General features: G+C 40.7%; 1 protein-coding gene across 1 annotated transcript in view; it reads left to right on the forward strand.

Annotated features, from left to right (window-relative positions):
* The window catches only part of CNTN5 (contactin 5), a 927,011-nt gene that overhangs the window by 472,869 nt on the left and 438,434 nt on the right, over positions 1-15,708 (forward strand). The window contains exon 3 of the mRNA XM_058185575.1: positions 4,663-4,794. Coding sequence (XP_058041558.1) covers positions 4,740-4,794 — 55 coding nt within the window. The 5' untranslated portion in view covers positions 4,663-4,739. The remainder of the gene's footprint in view (positions 1-4,662; positions 4,795-15,708) is intronic.

The raw sequence follows: 15,708 nt of genomic DNA on the forward strand, positions 1-15,708 counted from the left end.
ATAGAGATTTTGAAATATCCTTCCCCCAGGAGTGGGAAGGGAATGGGGATTTCGCAATATCCTTCCCCTGGAGTTTTTTTTTTTGTTTTTTTTTTGTTTTTTACATTTATATCCCGCCCTTCTCCGAAGACTCAGGGCGGCTTACATTGTGTAAGGCAATAGTCTCATTCTATTTGTATATTTATATACAAAGTCAACTTATTGCTCCCCCAACAATCTGGATCCTCATTTTACCTACCTTATAAAGGATGGAAGGCTGAGTCAACCTTGGGCCTGGTGGGACTAGAACCTGCAGTACTTGCAGGCAGCTGTGTTTAATAACAGGCTTCTTGCAGCCTGAGCCACACCGCGAGTGGGGTAGGAATGGAGTTTTTGCAGTATCCTTCCCCTGCCATGCCCACCAAGCCACACCATGCCCACCAAGCCACGCCCACAGAACCAGTAGTAAAAAAAAATTGGATTTCACCACTGAACTGCATTGATTTATGTAGCAACTGCATTGATTTATGTAGCAACTGTAGCAAGACAGGTTGTCAAAATGAGGCAAAACTCACTTAACGAATGTTTCAGTTTAGCAACAGAAATTGGAGATTAAATTTGACTTTTTCCATATAGTTGTGAAGTTTTGAAGGAGGATGTGTCATAGTTTGCAGTGATAATAAGTGATTATGGTGGGGCACGAGAAAAAAGGAGAGATTTCTGTACTATGGAAAAAAGATGCAGCTTTATGTGATGAAATTGTTATTGTGTATTGCTTTTGTGCAGAGGAACAGGGATGAAGTTGTATATATTTTTTTTCTGTTATTATATTGTGATCAGAGGTAGGTTTCAGCAGGTTCTGACCAGTTTTGGAGAACCAGTAGCGGAAATTTTGAGTAGTTCAGAGAACTGGTAAAAATCACCTCTGACTGCCCCCGCCCCCATCTATTCTCTGCCTCCCGAGTCCCAGCTGATCAGGAAGAAATGGGGATTTTATAGTATCCATCCCCTGGAGTGGGATGGGAATGGAGATTTTACAGTATCCTGCCACGCCCTCCAAGCCACGCCCACCAAGCCATGCCACGCCCGCCAAGCCACACCCACAGAACCCGTAGTAAAAAAATTTGAAATCTACCACTGATTGCGATGGAATCCGTATCAATTGCTTATGAATAAGTTCAGTAATTAAATATTTATATTAATTTGACACTTTATAAGATCGTTCCGTTCGAAAACATTTTATAGCAAAGAGAGCGGTCAATAAATCCAATGTTGGAGATAAGTGGGAAAGGAGAATGACTGAAATTTACCCAATTTGGCATCGTGGTTAAGGCATTAGGCCGGAAACCTGGAAGCCATGAATTCTAATCCTGCCTTAGGCTTGAAGCCAGCTAATTGACCTCCAGCCAGACACTCCCTCTTAGCCCTAGAACGAAGCAGGCAATGGCAAACCCACTTTTGAAAACTGTAGAAGCTTTTCCAGGCTGCTGCCAGGAATCAACATTCTCTCAAAGGCACACACACACAAACGGCACACTTATCTACAGAGAGTCCTCAACTTATGACCACAGCTGAGCCCAACATTTCTGTTGCTAAGTGTTACATTCGATGATGGAAGAGACGGACACAGCTCTTTCAGTAACAACAGCTCTTTATTAGTAGACCAGTACAACCCAACAGAGTTCTAGTCTGGCAGTGTCCTTTTTATATAGAGGGCTGCCAGACAGCTTAGCCCAGTGTTGGCAAACCTATAGCACATGTGCTGGAAGTGGCACGCGAAACCATCCCGTGCCGAATGCGTGGCCTCGCCAGCTCTTCATTGCGTTCCTGCACTCAAATGTGCACCAGAGAGCTGGCCGTTGCACGCACAGTGCCGGCGGACCCTGGAAGTGCGGCGGTCCATCACACATGTGCGAGCTTGCACCCAACCTTCCGGGTTGGCGTTGCGCACATGCGCGATGGATCGCCACATTTCCAGGGGTGCCGGCACCGTGCACGGGATGGCCAGCTGGCCAGTGTGCATTTGGGTGCACAAACGTGACAGGAACCAGTGAGGCTGCACATTCGGCATGGGATGGTTTCGCGTGCCACTTCTGGCATGCAGGTCGGCAAGCTAGAATGAAAGGCTCGCCAACACTGGCTTAGCCAATGAGATTCAAGTATTTTCCCGCCTTTTTGAAGGACCTGAGTGAAAACTATAGCACACTCCTTATATGGTATATAACACTAAGGAAGACAGTTGTTAAGTGAGTTTTGTCCCATTTTATGACCTCTCTCACCACAGATGTTAGGTGAATCATTGCAGTGATTAAGTTAATAATATGGATGTTAAGTGAATCTGGCTTCCCTTTTGACTTTGCTTGTCAGAAGATCACAAAAGGTGATCACACAAGCCTTGGACACTGTAACCGTCATAAATACGAATCAGTTACTAAGTGTCTGAATTTTGATCCTGTGACCATGGGGATGCTGCAACGATCATAAGTGTGAAAAATGATTGTTAAGTCTATTTTTTCAATGCCATCGCACTAAATGAATGGTTGTAAGTCAAAGATTATCTTAGTATCTGTAACAGAGTTGGAAGGGACCTTGGAGGTCATCTAGTCCAATCCCCTGCTCATGCTGGAGACCTGTACTAGGGATTCAAACCGCCGAACCGCCGACCTTTCTGATCGACAAGCTCGGCGTTTTAGCCACTGAGCCACCTAGCCTCGCACATAGATGCAGAAATACCAAGTTTAATGGAAATCTGTTCCATTACATGTATTTGTTTCTTTGGATGTTCATTTATACAACTTAGATTTTTTTTTATGTATTTGTCAAAATAAACAAAAAATACAGCAATATATTTCACCATAACCTTTTTTAAAAAAAATCTCACCATATTTGCTAGTGTCCTGACTCAGTCTGCTGTTCAGATATTGAAAGTTTTTGGTTGTCTTTGAGGCTTTGTTTTCCCAGCCTAGATTCCTCTCTACCTTCCTCTTAAATTGGACTTTGAATCTTTTTCAAATAGAGGATTTTCCTAGGCAGGCTAAGCCATTTGGCTACGATTGTCACACTTCCTTCAGCTTCTATATAGTCTGAAAACAACATTTCTCTTCTTCTTGTTGAGGTTAACCTCAGAATACTAATAAGTTGCTTCCAGATTCTTAATATGTAATTCTTTGCTATTATCCTCTTGCTGAATAAATGAGATGGGGGAGGAAATAACCATACCAAGTTAAATATTCTTAGAACGTACATTTTCCAACAGCTTGGTCATCACCATATTCATGTAAGACATAACTCACCAGCCCTAGAAACAGACTTAAAGCACTGAATATCACAGAACTGGAGAAACAAAGGCAGCTGACAGGCATATTTCACTGAGAAGGTAACTCTCTAAAGAGATAGATGAGCTACAAGGAGAATGTGTGTGAAGTTACTTGCATTCCAGATTTCTGCTTCACTGTAGCTGACATTCCCCATAAATACTCTCTACGTAGTTCCAGTTAAGGCTGCCCGGATGAAATACTGTCCTCCTTTTGTCAGTATCAGAAACTACATGATGGGTGGACCTCACTTGAGAGTTTGATAGACAGCCATGTTTGGTGTGTATGTGTGTGGGGGAACCCATGGAATTCGACATCAAGCTACACTCAAAGTGAATTTGCAGGGTTTGACCAGAGCCAATATACCTGTCTGAATTTCTGAGGGGATTAGAATTATTTTCATACCATTCAGAATATAGTTTACACAGACAGCAAAGTATACTTTGTTCTTGTAATAGGGCTGGGCAGTTCCTTAACAGGACAGCACTTACATTCAAGTAGCAGTAACAATAGCACTTAGACTTATAAACCTCTTCACGGTGCTTTTACAGCCCCCTCTAAGCAATTTACAGAGTCAGCATATTGGCCCCCAATAATCTTGGGTCCTCATTTTACAGACCTCAGAAGACCGGGTCAACCTTGAGCCAGTCAGGATCAAACTCATGGCTGTGGGCAGAGTTAGCCTGCAATACTGCATTCTAACTGCTGCGCCACCACGGCTTTTTGATGTACCTGTGCAGAAGGCATACTGGTTTATTTCTATAATCAACTGAATGACTGCACTGCTTCAGTTCATCAGGTTGCTAGCTCTTCCTACATCTTAGCCAATTTGGTAAGCCTTATCAAAGGGGTGAGGAGGTAGGTTGGTGCAAACGTGTAGTAAATGCAATAGCAATAGCACTTAGACTTATATACCGCTTCATAGTGCTTTTACAGTCCTCTCTAAGTGGTTTGCAGAGTCAGCCTATTGCCCCCAACAATCTGGCCATTGAGCCATTGAGATTTGAACCGCCGAATTGCAGCTAGCAGTCAGCTGAAGTAGCCTGCAGTGCTGCACTCTAGCCACTGTGCCACTTCGGCTCTATATGAATTTGCAGCTATCCTCTGGGAAAATATGAAAGAATCATTAAGAGGGCTAAAAAGGAATGAGCTATTAAGGAGGGACTTGGACAGGACATTATGAGGTCCACTGACAGAAGGGAGAATGAGGAAGAAACTCCATCTTCATGTTGTTTCTAAGATGGGGCAAAGAGTAACTTGGAGGGACAGTGTGAGTGAGAATTAGAGAGGGGGGGGGTGAGCAGAGAGGAACTTGGAGGGAGAGAGAAAGAAAAAGAGAAGATTTATCGTTTGTGCATTATTTCAACAGGTTGGGTTTTTAATGAAGGAACCCTACGGCTGTTAACCACTACCCAAACGGCAGCTGAGGATCTTTGAAGCCACGCCATGCCATCGTCATTGAAATTCATAGTGCTTCTGTCCCTCACTACCTACCTGTCAGGTAAGGCAACATTCTTAAACTGTTGTTTTAAGCACATGGCTAAGAGATAATAGGAACCCTGAAAAAGCTGTGTTGAGATAAATAGAGATTCAGCTAATATATGAGTGGAGCACAGAATTTGAAATAAGCTCTAGAAGGGCTCAATCCAACTTTGCCATTCTTCTCTGGCGCTAGTGTGGAATGGCACAGGCGCAAAGTAGAATAAACCACAGCTTGTCTGTGAAGGTAATATTTCATCCTGATTGGTGGCCTAGTGAGGTGGAGCTATCAAAGAGCCAATAAAAGTGAGGGTAAACCAGCCTATCCTATTTCTGAAATAAGAAGTCTAATTCAAGGGTATAGTCCACTTGGCGGTGATCAGGTTCTCATATACTTTTATGTTTCCTCTCATTTCTCAGCACCCGATCTCTCAATATTTACATTGAAAGGACAACATTCCATTTCAAAATCCTACAGCAGTTCTCAGACAGATTTTGTACACAAAAAAAAATCCACGAGGTTCATAATTTTTATAAACATCTGCTTCTCCCTTTCTACCCAGAAAATGGCATAAACATGACTTTGAAGTCCCCAAAAATCAACTTTCACTTGAGGGCGCTTTTATATTTCCTTAACATATGCAGCTATTGATGCAATGTTCCTATTTTCAATTTGCTCAAGGATGGCCTAGCATTAATATAATACGATGCCATTTCTTTTATGTTTGGAGATTTCTTTTTAATGAACTTTGCTCGTAGAGAACCAGAGAAATTAGCAGAGGGATCCATTCTGCATTACCACCTGCACGGAAGCAAAATCTGTTACGGTAGCTTGAAGCATTTTAGGGTAAAAGAACACCAGCCAAAATAATAGACCCTTCAGGTTTGCAATATTTAAGTTTATATACTATAAGAAAAAAATATTTATGTAGCTGCCATAAGCCAAAGAAATTGACTATTAGACCTGTTCAATGTCTCAGACAGAAAATGTGTTGTGCAGCACATCAGAATATATGTTTAGCACCTATGTATGGCATCTGAAAACAAATACATATTTTCCCAGGATTGGGCACTATTTAATAGTTCTATTTCTATATGCCTGCATTTGGCAGTTCAAATCCCACCAGGTTCAAGGTTGACTCAGCCTTCCATCCTTCCAAGTTGCATAAAATGAGGACCCAAATTGTTGGGGGCAATATGCTGACTCTGTAAACCGCTTAGAAAGGGGCTGTAAAAGCACTGCGAAGTGGTATATAAGTCCAAGTGCTATTGCTATTTAATAATTATATACAATTATTAAGAGGGATGTGCATTGCTTTGGATTCAAAATGTGTTTTGGATAAGAAACTTCATAAAGGAGCTATGCCTTTTCCTCAGATTGTGCAGGTGCCCAATTATTTAATAATTCTATCTAATTCTATTAAATAGATATTAAATAATTCTATTAAATAGAATTCCAATCTACTTAGAATGAATTAACTCTAATCTATTTAGAATGAATCTATTTAGATTAATCTATTAACAATTCTAATCCTAATCTCCATTTTCTGGGTTTAACATGATGCATTTTAGATAATCGATTCTCTTAATTTGTTAATACGCAATGTATTTGGAAATATTTGGTGCTAGACTATATTGTTACTATTACGAGTAGTGGTGTGTCTATGTACACAGTGGTTTCTGACCATTATGAAGTTTCAACTTTGGAAAGTTTTGGTTTTGTGAAAGATGCCTCTTCTATGGAATGACAAATCGAGTGTACCTTATACATTTGGACCAAAATAATTTTTAATATCTGTGTTGCTTGCTGAGGATTTTTCACTTTAATTTTGCGTTCACATTTGTTTCCATTTTGTTTACTGAGACTTACAGTTTGTTTACTGCTTTTACATTTGTTTACTGGTTTTCTGGGACATTTGCTGATTTGGTTCCCTACTGATATTTCTATCTTTCTTGAGATTTTGATGCAGGATGAGATATAAAAAGCATGAATGCAATTGGCAGGATCTAAAGGTGCCATTGCAAGATCTCAGAGGTGTCAGTAGGATATTTGGCTTTTTTTATATAAATGGCAGAGCTGCTGTCCAGATTACAAAGCACCCTCAGCCTTGAAATCAGAAATTTTAAGATCTCTTTCTGCCATTGAAATAGTACTAATTCTTTGGGATCAAAAGGTCTTTGAAACTTTTATGAAGTTTGGGCTACGTACAGTATGTTCTATGGCAGGGGTGTCAAACTCAATGTCATTGAGGGTCGCATCAGGTTTGTGTTTGATCTCGGGGGGTTTCAAATTTTTTTACCACCAGTTCTGTGGGTGTGGCTTGGTGGGTGTGGCATGGCTTGATGGGCATTGCTTGGTGGGCGTGACAGGGGAAGATTACTGCAAAATCTCCATTTCCTCCCAATCAGCTGGGACTTGGGAGACAGAGAATAGATGGGGGCAGGGCCAGTCAGAATTTTTACTACCGGTTCTCCGAACTAGTCAAAATTTCCGCTACTGGTTTTCCAGAACTGGTCAGAACCTGCTGAAACCCACCTCTGGGGCAGGGGGCATGGCCAGGGTGAGGGTTTTTCAGCTTAACGTCACTCATGCCGGTGCCTGTGGAGGCCCAAGCACTCTGCCAGCGAAAACGGGCTCCTGAGTTCCGTTTTAAGCTGCGACAGTCTCCTGCAACCCTCTGCCAGTGAAAATGGAGCTCGGGAGGGGCATCCTCCCGAGTTCCGTTTTCACTGGCAGAGTGTTGCATGAGGCCGTCGCAGCCGAAAATGGAACTCAGGAGCCTGTTTTTACTGGCAGAGGCACTGTGGTCCATCATTCACTGTTTACAGGGTGGCCCTGCGGGCGAGATCTAAGCACCCTGCGAGCTGAAATTGGCCCGCACGCCTTGACTTTGACACCTCTGTTCTATCAGATTTTTGGTTTTAGCTCCTTCCTTGTTTAAACATATATTTATTATTTATTTATTTATTTATTTATTTATTTATTTATTTATTTATTTATTTATTTGTCACAACAGTATATATAAGCATAAGCATAAAATAACTATACGATATATAAGCATAAATATAATCATAAGTACGTAATAACTATATGAAATTGGAGACAATCAAATTATCTACTAGCAATAATTTTGCTAAGGAATATATTGTCTTGCATGTTGGGTTGGCTTTGTGTGGCTAGCATTATCAATAAATGATGTTTTGCTTGAATGTGATCATTTAATCTGACCTTAAAGGAACTCCTGCCATCTAAGAGGTTTTTTACTGAAATTGATTTTTCACCTGACAGATCACTAGATCTTTCATCAGACTGTTCCACAGATTAAAAACAAACACACACTTATTATTTCCCCTTTCAAAGCCTGATGCCAGTCCATCTGGCTGGGGTTGATTCAAAAACAGTCCAGACCAGGGGTCTCCAACCTTGGCAACTTTAAGCCTGGTGTACTTCAACTCCCAGAAAACCCCAGCCACCTGGCTGGGGTATTCTGGGAGTTGAAGTCCACCAGACTTAAAGTTGCCAAGGTTGGAGACCCCTGGTCCAGACTAAATGTACTGCTCTGAATCATTTTAAATCATTTTGATTTGCTTTATATATACAGGATTACACTTTTGAAGTTCAGTGGCTAAATATGCCCACCATATGTACTCAGGTGGCTCAAGTGGCTAAGACGCTGAGCTTGTTGATCAGAAAGGTTGGCAGTTCAAATCTCCAGTATAGGTCTCCTGTATTAGCAGGGGGTTGGACTAGATGACCTCCAAAGTCCCTTCCAACTCTGTTACTGTTACTGTTATGTTAAGGGCAACACTTGGACATTTGTGGGTGTTGTTTCACCTGACCTTAAATGATCCTTCATTAAAACTTGTCTCAAAACAGTTGGCGACTTCATTACTTAGAAAAAGGCTCAACTTTAGAGGCAGAATTTATACCAACACATATTTTTTTTTTGCTAACTCAAGAATTAGAAGAACATATTATTAGGGACAAAAGGAAGAGTCTTAAATCTACATTCTACTCCTGCCAGACCAAACCATAAAGAATCAAGCCAGCTTGTATTTGCATAATTTCATTATTTACAAAATTCTTTTTACTTGATGCACCGGAACATTCAAAGTAAAGTCAGAGTAGGCTGCCATATTAATATATATAGATGGCTCAAATTCAAAGCTGTTCGGTTCCCAAAGAATGTCAAGATAAGCTGTAATTGTAACCATGACATTTGATCTCATTATTCTATAATTCTGCCTGAGCTAGTCAACTGTCTGGGAAAGGTTTTGTCTGTAGTTTGATGTTCCCCAGGTCCTTAAGTCAGGCACTTCAGCATTTTAGCTTCAGGTGTATTTCATTGCAATCCTTTTAGGCAGGAACACAATGAATGTAGGCATTTGCTCCTAAAAATTTTTAGAGACAGCACTTAAATATTAAGGGTATAAGAATATGGGAAGAAAGAGAAAAAATGCATTCAACCCACAGAACGGATTGCATTTTTTACAACTTTTTTTGTTCTATTCCTTCAAGATGATCATGATAATTGATGTCATCGTCATCATTTTAGTCATTGTCTATCTACTGCAGGATGAAGGCCTCTTCCACATGTTTCCAACCAATAAGGTCCTAAGCTTTCTTTTGCCAATTAGGCCCACAATATTTTCTGATAAGGTTGATCCATTTTGTTTTAGGTCTATTTAAGGTAAAAGTAAAGGTTCCCCTCGCATATATGTGCCAATTGTTTCCGACTCTAGGGGGCAGTGCTCATCTCCGTTTCAAAGCCGAAGAGCCAGTGCTGTCCGAAGATGTCTCCGTGGTCATGTGGCCGGCATGACTCAATGCCAAAGGCACACGGAACATTGTTATCTTCCCACCAAAGGTGGTCCCTGTAATGTATTTGAACTTTAGGAGGGAAATGTGGGCGGGAACATGCACGTTGCTGATTGGCTGATGCCTCAGCCAAAATACTATTTAAAGAAGGGTTTTGCCTGTTGGTTTTTGCTGGGATCACAATAAACCAAAGAGCTGTTGTCATTTGTATCGTCTCCTGCCTCGTCATTGCCCAAACACAACAGTCCCTATTTTTCTACTTGCATTTTTTTTTTACGTGCTTTCAAACTGCTAGGTTGGCAGAAGCTGAGACAAGTAACAGGAGCTCACCCTGTTACACGGCACTAGGGATTTGAACCGCTAAACTACCAACCTTTTGATCAACAAGCTCAGTGTCTTGGCCCCTGAGCCACCGCGTCCCTCTTTAGTGGACGCTTTTTATTAAATAGGATCCATTCTATGACTGCCTTGGTCCACCTGCCATCAGTTCCTCTTACTATGTCACCAGCCCATTTCCATTTCCATTCTTTTGCTCTCTTGATGATATCATAAACTTTTGTTTGTTATCTAATCTATGTCCATGTCTTCCTATCTTGTCTTTTAATGCCAAGCTACTGTCATGATCTCAGCATTACAATATCATGATCGTATGCATGATTATTTTAAGGTTTTTAAAATGATTCAACATTTAAAGCAAGGGACAATGTAAGTTTAAGACTAATTCTATTTCCTTCTCAATGTAGCATGCCCATACACACAGCACAGATGCACAAATGTCTACTTAAATGGGGAAAAAAGGGAAAAATCTCAAGAGGAAAAAATATTTTTGGAGAATTATATTTTAATTATATGTCATTGATCAGTAAAAATCTGGTCCCCCAGATATAGAAAGAGATCAAGTGTATTTCTTTTCCCTGTTTTGAAAGAGGGGGTTGAGGTTGCAATTTTTCCTTTGTTTTTTGAACTGTGTAAAGTCAATTTAATAGTTACTCTATTATTGTCCTATACTTGTATCTCATAATGTTGAAAACTCATACTACAGATTGTTCAGCAACCCAGAATAAATTTTGAAAAGAGCTCTAAGCCAATGGTGAAATTCAATTTTTTTTACTACCGTTTCTGTGGGCGTGGCTTGGTGGGCATTGCAGATACTGCAAAATATCTATTCCCACCCCATTCCAGGGGAAGGATACTGCAAAATCTCCATTCCCACCCCATTCTAGGGCTAGCCAGAGGTGGTATTTGCCCGTTCTCCGAACTACTCAAAATTTCCGCTACCGGTTCTACAGAACTTGTCAGAACCTGCTGGATTTCACCTCTGCTCTAAGCATGATAAAACTGGAATGCTAGTGCCTGAGATTTTTCATACTTGGTTTACAAAGCAGATAAATGGATTTGGATATCTGAAAAAGTGTATTTATTTTGGATACTGTTCATTTTCCCCCTACAGTGTATCATGTTTTAATATTTCCTTATTTTTTTAAAAAAAATACGATACAGTATTTCATATCTCATTCTCAATGGGGTGACTAAGTTAAGCTCCTTTTTATAATGTGATGCTGTGAAAATTAATGAGTGAATTTATATTCTTAAGATGCAAAACACCCTTCAAAAAAAAATTGGAGGATCTGTGAAAGTAGCATGTTTTTAACACTGTTGTACGCAATCAGGTTTTAGTTAAAAGTGACAGGTGAAATACAAGTCAAGAGCACTAATAAGAGAAAATTAATGTGTGTTTCTTCCTCTTGACCCCTTTTATTTCGCTCATGGCTTTTAACACAAAGAAGCATTTCCTTCACTCCAAGAAGCTGCATTTACAGACATCTGTTATGCACCTCCCATTCCCAGTTGGTGGCTTTAAATTGGAAACAGCAGGGCTTCATGAACAGTTGGTCTCAAACTATTTTATAGGCCAGAACCAAAGTTGCCCTTAAGAGATGAACATATGTAGGATTAATGGAAATTTCAGCACCCTTCTGCTACCCTGACCTGAAGCTATGGACGGGAGAAAGAACTTTGACCCTCTTATTTGATCCTTTCCTCTCCATCTGGCAAGCTGGTGGCTTGGAGATGGACTGATGAGAAGATCTCAGAGTCCTTCCCAAAAGCTGATCAATACATAGTATTCATTTTCATAATGATACAATGTACAGTAAAAATTAGATATATAAAGGTAAAGGTAAAGATTCCCTTCACACATATGTGCTAGTCGTTCCCGACTCTAGGGGGCGGTGCTCATCTCCGTTTCAAAGCCGAAGAGCCAGCAGTGTCCGAAGACGTCTCCGTGATCATGTGGCCAGCATGACTCAACGCCAAAGGCGCACGGAACACTGTTACCTTCCCACCAGAGGTGGTCCCTATTTTTCTACTTGCATTTTTTACGTGCTTTCGAACTGCTAGGTTGGCAGAAGCTGGGACAAGTAATGGGAGCTCACCCCGTTATGTGGCACAAGGGATTCAAACCGCTGAACTGCCGACCTTTCGATCGACAAGCTCAGCGTCCTAGCCACTGAGCCACTGCATCCCATTAAAAATTAGATATATAAATACATGAAAATAGCAACAAAACCCCCATACTTCTTTGCCTGAAGGATCATTAAGCATGCCCGTCTGATATCTAAGCAAGGGTACATTCCATCACATCCAATTAAAATTAAAGAAGCTTCCCTAAACATAACTATCAATCCTTCTCACAAACAGACTGAATAACTGATAATTGCTCCATGATGTTCATGCAAGCATCCAGGGAGAAGTTGGAAACTGAACTTGGAATGTCTAGGAAACCAAAGAAGTCTCTACTATTAAACCATACAGAAACCACATATCTTTTAAAAGTTTTTTAAAAAAACAATTGAAAGCATCCTAGTATTATATCCTGGAAGGGAGATGGATGGACATTACCCTGAAGACTTATAAATAATAATAAACTGGACATATATCAGTGGTGGGTTGCTACCGGTTCTCCCCGGTTTGGGAGAGCTGGTAGCAAAGATGTTGATGTGAGAGTGAACCGGGGGTGAAATGTAAATTTTGTTACTACCAGTTCTGTGGGCATGGCTTGGTGGTGGTGGGGGTAATGTGACTGGGTGGGCATAGCCAACCTTTTTTTTTTTGCTTTTAAAAGCATTTTTTCTACAACCTCTTCGGATGAAGAGGTTGTTTAAAAAATGCTTTTAAAGGGTTCTGAAGATCCCAGCTGAGCCTCGCGATCATCAGAGGCTTTTTTTTTCACTTTTAAAAGCATTTTTTCGGCCAAAGAAAAAATGCTTTTAAAAGTTAAAAAAAAACCCTCTGATGATTGCATAGTTCAGCTGGGCAATGGGGGGGGGGCAGAGATTTTTGTTACCAGTTCTCCGAACCACCTGCCTCCATCGCTACCGGATCAGGCGATCCGGTCTTAACCAGGAGCATTTCACCCCTGGAGTGAACCGGTTTGCTCTGACCGTCATCTGGGCCTTCCCACCCACCGCTGCGCTATACCTACCTTTATTCCTTCATTTTTAGCCCAGCTGAAAGGCATGGCAGAGTGGATTGCCATGCCTCAGCTGTTCCCGAATTCAATGTGCTTGCGCAAAGTTTGACGTGCGTGCGAGCAGAGCGCAAAGCGTGTGCCCGAAGCGAACCAGTGGTAATACCGGTTGGAACCCACCACTGACATATCTATATATCTAGGCATTTGTGAGACCTGTGTAGAGTGTCCTACTCAAAAATCTCTTTATCTTTATCAGTTTTGTTCTGTGCATGTGCAACATTTAGAAGATTGTGGAGGCCTTGTTGCTCCCTAAACTTTGATGCTTGCTTGCAGACATTTTATTACCCAAGTAGGTAACATCATCATTGCTAGTGAGAACGGGGTTTCTGTATGTACAAGAATCCTTGCCAATGTTGGCGAGGGTGTGGTTTCTTTCTTGGTAGTTCCTTGATTACAGTATCGATTTCTGCTTGATTGTTTGTTGCTTTATTGTGTGCCTCCTCGTAGTTCTTTGATTAAGGTACAGCTTTCTACTTGATTGTTTGCTGCAGAGGTGGTATTCAGGAGGTTCTGATCAGTTCTAGAGAATCGGTAACGGAAATTTTGAGTAGTTTGGAGAACTGATAAATACCACCTCTGACTGGTTCCGCCCCCATCTATTTTCTACCTCCCGAGTCCCAGCTGATTGGGAGGAAATGGGGATTTTGTAGTTACTTTCCCCTGGAGTGGGGAGGGAATGGAGATTTTACAGTATCCTTCCCCTGCCATGCCCACCAAGCCATGCCATGCCATGCCATGCCCACCAAGCCATGCCCACAGAACCGGTAGTAAAATATTTTGAATACCACCACTGGTATTAATCCCCTTTTAAATGTTAATTGCTGAAAGCTAGTATATATCAACAGGGAGCAAACCCCGCAAACAAGCACTGATGATATTACCTAGTTGGGCAAGAAAACATTGTAAGCAGACAGTTCTGTCCTGAGCTAAATGCGTTCTCTTCCATTGGTATTTGGAAGGTTGCCATATCAGATGGATGACATTTGTTCTAATTCACATATTATTTTAGGAAGGACAGATTCGGTTGATTGATTGGTTTATACCAGAATCTACAAATATCAGTTTTCTCGAGTATTTATTTATAAAGCAGGAGACATAACAGTTTGGGAACCGAATGGTGAAAATGCAGAAGGGGTATGTGCTTCATTCGTCTCCGTTTTAACAGATTTTTATCTGTTGCTCTTTTCCAATTTCTCATGTGGCATGAGTTCACAAAATGGCCAGTGGGTGTCATACAGAAAATGTACAGAGAACGCCTAGACTATTCCACAATAAACAAAATCTCATTTGCCCTCTGACCCCTGCCTAAAACTTGGCTCTGTGTTATAGAAAAGGCATGTGGTTTGTAAAATTGTCAGCCTCATACTAAATAGGAGTGAAACATTATTTTTCTTCACAATAAAAGAGAGGTGGGGAAAGAAAGGAGAGAAAAACAGTATACTTTGCTGCAGCTGGTGACCTCCAGATTGGCAAGATATTATTTCTGTCCCATGTAGAGGACGCCAAACTGGGAAATCAGCCTCAGAATTATGAAGAATAGCAGTTATGAGTATTTTTCTTCTCTTCTTTTTACTTTCTTTTCCTTTTCTATCGTTATTCATGCGTAAATTTGCACCGAGTGTTTCTGACTTCGGTAATAGTAGGAATTTTCCATCATTCTTTTTATTTCATAAAATTACAATCCCAACAATTGTGGGATTTAAAAAAAAAAAAACCCAGAAAGGATTCCCTTGGTGCCAAGGAAGACTGGCAGCTTTGATTCTTGCTTCTTTCTTTCCTTTTTTTTAAATTTACTTGCTTATTTACTGATTTTATTCCTTACGAACGTATTATTTGAACCTTTATTTATTGAACAACAACAGCAAAAAGTACAAATATCAAGTTCAAAACATTTCAAACATTAAAAATGAATATGCTCTAAATGAACAGGAACAGATAACAAGCTCAAAACAACATTGGATTGGTATTTGGAAAGGGCCTTGGGTATAGTGACCAGATTTTAACATTGGTAAAGTGGGACACCATTGATGGGGGGGGCAGGAGGGGTTCTAATTTTTTTAATACCAGTTCTGTGGGTATGGCTTGTCTGGTGGGTGTGGCTTGGTGGTCATGTGACTGGGTGGGTGTGGCCAACTTGATGTCTGTCACATCAAAGGTTAGGGTGCAGAGTGTGTATGGGCACAGAACTTTAACTGGAGGACTATTAAAAAAAAAGCAGTGACCTTCCTTGATGTGAAGCAAAGGTGATCTGTGCATGTTCAGGAGCTGTATATCCTCCTTCTTGAATACCTTCCATCAAAATATCTTCAGAGATCATATCAAATCTGTTACACTGCATTTTCAATTAATTACAATACAGTGATCCTACCTATCTCATATGGTGTATTGCAGTTACTATCAGGAGTAATTACAATACACTATATTAAAGGGGGGGTAGAAACATTAGGATGAAAGGTTGGGGCAAGGAGGAAATACTGTCATATGGAGTATTTGGCAAAAGTGTATAAAATGGAGGTCTGTGGGATTATCGTATCTGCTAAATTTAGAAAAACTCAGAGATTTACTAAGCTGGAATTGATGCAAAA

Source organism: Ahaetulla prasina, chromosome 5 (genome assembly GCF_028640845.1).
Source record: "Ahaetulla prasina isolate Xishuangbanna chromosome 5, ASM2864084v1, whole genome shotgun sequence".
Taxonomy (NCBI): Eukaryota; Metazoa; Chordata; class Lepidosauria; order Squamata; family Colubridae; genus Ahaetulla; species Ahaetulla prasina.